Consider the following 4,749-nt stretch of genomic DNA (forward strand, 5'->3'; position numbering starts at 1 on the left):
TGATTCCACCTTGTTCAGAAGAGCTATATGTGGTAAGCCTCCCCACACTTAAGAGCTGTACTCTACACAGGGGCAAATAAAACATTGTATAAAGTTTAGGCAATTTGGAAAACTGTTTTTAGACTTCATTGGGTGAGTGATCCTTGGCCAAAAATATGTCCCCACTGAACCCGTTATAAACGACCAGATATAAAATAAACAGTTTTACAATGAATATTTTCAAATACAATCTCAGTGTAAATGTGGGTATGCTGTATATCCTGATACACTCAAAGTGGATTATAAACAGCCCATTACACCCTTTCTGGGTGCTAGGTTGCAATGCCAAATCTTCCACCAACACTCACAACTGGCAATAGACCAATGTTACTGTACATTAATATGGGGTCATCAGAAAGCAGATGGGCATGATATTCTGTAAAGAACAATAAAAATAATGTCCAGCATTACTACAAAAGGATGACGAACATGGCAATATCCCCCTTTCCTGAAGAACACACTTCATTAGATACAATGTTGATACTTCTTCAGTTGTTGTCCTTTCTCATCTTTGATACTGGATCCCACCCAGTCAATGTTTAGTAGGAATTATGGTTAGGATGGTGATACAGAACTCGAGTTAATTTTGTGAGGGGGGGGGGAAGCAAAGATTGATTCCCAGAAATCCCAGAATTACACATCTTGTTTGAAAACTGCCTCCTCTTGAGTGATTTGTTCCACTGCAGTTTAATTGTGTCTCAGGGCAGGGCTATTCAACTGGTGGCCCATGGACCGAATCCGGCAATTGAGTTGGTTTTGTTTGGCCCTTTGACCAACTCAGAAGAATGAAAATAAGTAAACATAAAATAGAAAGTGTTGCATTTTTCTTTTTATTCATGTATTTAGCAGAAAACATTCTCAAATAATATATGAATTTCTAAATTCTTTCTGTGTATGGTGCAAGTGTTTAGATACATGGAAAAAAATACATGTAAAATAATGTATGGTCCTTCTGTTACTATGAGCTTCATACTGCAGCTCTAATCCTAGAGTTTTTTTTTTTTTTTTTTTTAAATGTGTCTGACTCTGGGCATAGGCTTCACAGCCCGTTCCCAAGGCCCAGAAGTCATTCGCTATACCACACCCTCCACATGTCACCATTTCGGTGCTAACACAAACCATCCATATTGAATACACATTAGGGCTGTTTCATACAGGACTGTCGTATTGGTATTAGCAAAAGCATCTTTACAACATGTCAGTGGCATTTTGGTAGATCAGGAGTCTGCTTTTTATGAAATTCAAATCCTTAAACTGTTCCCTGTCCCAGCCAGGATTTGAACCTGGGTCCATTAGCACTGCAGACCACCTCTCTACCAATTCAGCCACCACTTTAGGGCATTGCACTGCAGGAGGGTACCTTGTTCCAGTAGTGAATTACAGCACATTTTGTGGTTTCTTATCAGCATTTTGTAGGGAAGTCACTTGTGCCATTTTGCACAAAGCCTCAAAAAAATTATAATAATAATAAAATTAATAAAAATAATAATAATCTGATATACAAATCTATTGTACCTTCCCAACTCACAATACAGCATATAGCACACGTGGTTACATGACCATGGTTATCAACAACAATGGCTATGAGGAAATTTCGACTCCTAGAAGGACAACAACTGGGTGCAGAAAATGAGAAGTGTGAACGCCGAGAGTAACGCTGCGGGAGGCAGACTGAAAGACCTAGGATGTGGACATAGGGCAACCTCAGGAATAAGGAACTGAATAGGAAGATTGCCAGAGATCGAGTGGCTTGGAGAACCGCACCATTAGGTGACCAAGGCTGACACATGCAAAAATGCTGGAACCTTTATAAATGATACAGTATGATTATGAGTTTAAGTAAGGCTATGGGAGCCATACTTCTTTCACACAAACACGGCAGATCGGCCATATCCCTCCTCCCAATCACCTTGTTCATACCTGTATAATAATGCACACCTTAATTATTTCACATTCACTATGTATCGCTTCATATTTATCAATTAATTTCATTATAAGAATGGGAAATGTTCCCCGAGCTAGACCTTATTAAATCATACAGTTGCTAGGGCGCTACCCCTCCCAGCATGGCAGCTACTGGACGTGGCTTGAACTCACGACCCCCCAAGTCAGACACTCTACCACTGAACCTCCCTGCCCCCAACCAGGCACAGAGGGGAAAGCAATCTAGGCTGTATACAGCACTATAGCTTGGATCCCCACTGCTATCAGTCCCACCTAGGTACAGTCAATCAATACTACCATTATTTTTAGAACTGGTTTTATGCGTGATTTTGTCAACATGAAACCTAAGTAAATGCAGCTTTTTAATTTTTACCTGTTCCAAACATAAAACGTAAAGGCAATTGATTTCATTCATATACAGTGTCTACAGAACACCTGTAGCATTCTTTCATAATACTGACATAGCACAACTTGTAGGCTAGTCTCTTTTTCAACCTTTTGCAATGAAGGAAAGTATTAATAAAATGGAGTCCAGTGTGAACCAAATTTGAGAAATTAACTCCTCCCTCCAAATCAAAATACATATAACTGTTAGTCACCAACAGTGTTTGCTGCATACCCATTAAACAGGAGGTAGTGTTTGCTGCATACTAATAAAACAGGGGGACCATTTGCAATTTAAGCAAATTTATAAATTACCAAGACCAACACAAGTCCTTAAGACCAGGCTGCCTGCCATCCCAGACACTCGATACCATCAACAAGGTATAGGGGTACGGAAAGAGAAAGGAATTACCCTCCCCTTCCCCACCACCACTCCCACAACCCGTCCCCCGGGACTGTCAGGTAAGCCAGGTGAGGTATGACCTTCTTGCTCAAGCAGGGTTTCCCAAGCACCAGCGTCACACCAGTCCATGCTTCCTTGCTCTCAGCATTATTTCAACATTACCCTTCATTATATCAGTTACATCCAACTTTCTCTCTCGTTCTGGATGAAATACGAAAGTTGCACCAAAGTTTTGGGGTCAAGCCTTCGATTTCACCGATGTTCAGGTGGGCAGCTGGAGGAAAGGAACAATCACAACAGAAGCTCAAGTACATAAAAACAGCCAATAATTACCTGTATTTCATAAACACTTTGTCCATATTAAGGCCGCCATGTGATAATTTTGAGGCAGACTTTGCTTTCTTAGTGGAATCTTGTGTCATTATGGAGGCCCAGGCTGACGTCAAAACACCTCCAAGTCTCGGCTGATACTGAGTCCTGACTCTCACTCTCCCCCTCGATTCCCGAACCGACTCAGCCGAGCCCGAGGAAAAGTTCTTGACTGAAAAATTTTACCTTTTACATAAAATAACAATAAGCCTAACATTACATTCTATTTGCCTCGAAAACATAAAGGTACCCTACAAAAGCAGCAATAATTTACTTTTTATACAAGTTTTAATACACGAGCTGACAGCAAAAAGTTGATGTACAATAATCACCGCACAGGTTAGTAGTCACCGACATTGTGCAAAGAAGTAGTGGTTGGCACACACCCCTTTCATAAACAGAGATGTAGTAATAGAGTATACATTTAGTGTAGTATATACTATAAAACATAAAGCAATTATAAGATATATCACTTGTATAGGAGAGAAAAATAGTACTAGAGAACAGGCCAGACAGATACTATCCTAACCTGTAATCCTAACCTAATGTATCCTATCCAGGGTTGTTTCTAGCCTTTTGGGGGCCCTAGGCAGAATGCTGTTTGGGGGCCCCTATCTTGTGAAACTATGGTGGGAGGATTCCAAACAAAAGCCAAGAGAGCCAAGAAATAGCCAAGCACCACAACCTCGAGTCATTTTACACATATTTTAATTTCTTAAAAAGCTAATATTGGCAGCTTGGGGGGCCCCCTAGTGGCAACGGGGGCCCTAGGCAACCGCATACTTCGCCTATAGCAAGAAACGGCCCTGATCCTATCCTATCCAAACCGCACGCTATAGTGTAAATGTCCCGGTAGACAGCACACTATAGCATCCTTTCTTCAAAGTCATTCGAATGTAACAATTTGTTTTATCCATGCAAATAATTTTCAATAGTTCTCACTCTCTCTCTCTCTCTCTCTCTCTCTCTCTCTCTCTCTCTCTCTCGTCTTCGTGTTTCCCCTGGGAACGATTTCTCCCGTGTGGCTTAACATTCCAGCCAGGTCTCACTTTTTTTTTTTTTTTTTTAACATATTTTCAGACATGCTGAACGTTCACCGTTTTTGGTTTCCGACGTCATAAAGCTTATTTGTCATCCGAGGAAAACGGCTCATCGGTTTAGGAAGTATCCTTTGACTAGACTGACTGACTATTGAGAAAAATGACTGTTAGAGACTGCACATAATAATGGCAACAGGCCCATTCATATCAAGACTGGAAGAAATATATTAATTTTCCTGCACGTCTCCTTGAAATACTGAACATAAACTGATGTGTCTTCACTCACATAATTATTACTGCTCGCGTGAAACAGTGTGTACAGTTAATCAGTATCCCTTAGGTATTATCGCACTGGGACTTGGATGGCAGAATTTTGTTACCTTGTACATCAATTATTAAAACTTGTACGTTCGCTACATTAAATACGAAACCAATACACCTGGACCAATCATAACAAAGATAGTACAGCAGGCCAATGAAAACCAAGATTGCCTTAGCCAATTATGTGCGAGTTTCTGTATGACGTCAAAACCAAAACAAACCTCGGCCCTATTTCCCGCGAAACTTTAC

The 4,749-nt window shown here is 40.6% G+C and overlaps 1 protein-coding gene across 1 annotated transcript in view; it reads right to left on the reverse strand.

Moving 5' to 3' along the window:
* Positions 1 to 3,220, reverse strand: part of tw (Protein O-mannosyl-transferase 2) — a 38,254-nt gene extending 35,034 nt beyond the window's left edge. The window contains exon 1 of the mRNA XM_080275669.1: positions 3,104 to 3,220. Within this exon, the coding sequence (XP_080131795.1) occupies positions 3,104 to 3,192 (89 nt within the window). The 5' untranslated portion in view covers positions 3,193 to 3,220. The remainder of the gene's footprint in view (positions 1 to 3,103) is intronic.
* Between the last annotated feature and the right edge of the window lie 1,529 nt (positions 3,221 to 4,749).

Source organism: Coenobita brevimanus, chromosome 62, assembly GCF_032717465.1.
Source record: "Coenobita brevimanus isolate Jiangsu-jjx chromosome 62, ASM3271746v2, whole genome shotgun sequence".
In the NCBI taxonomy this organism is placed as follows: Eukaryota; Metazoa; Arthropoda; class Malacostraca; order Decapoda; family Coenobitidae; genus Coenobita; species Coenobita brevimanus.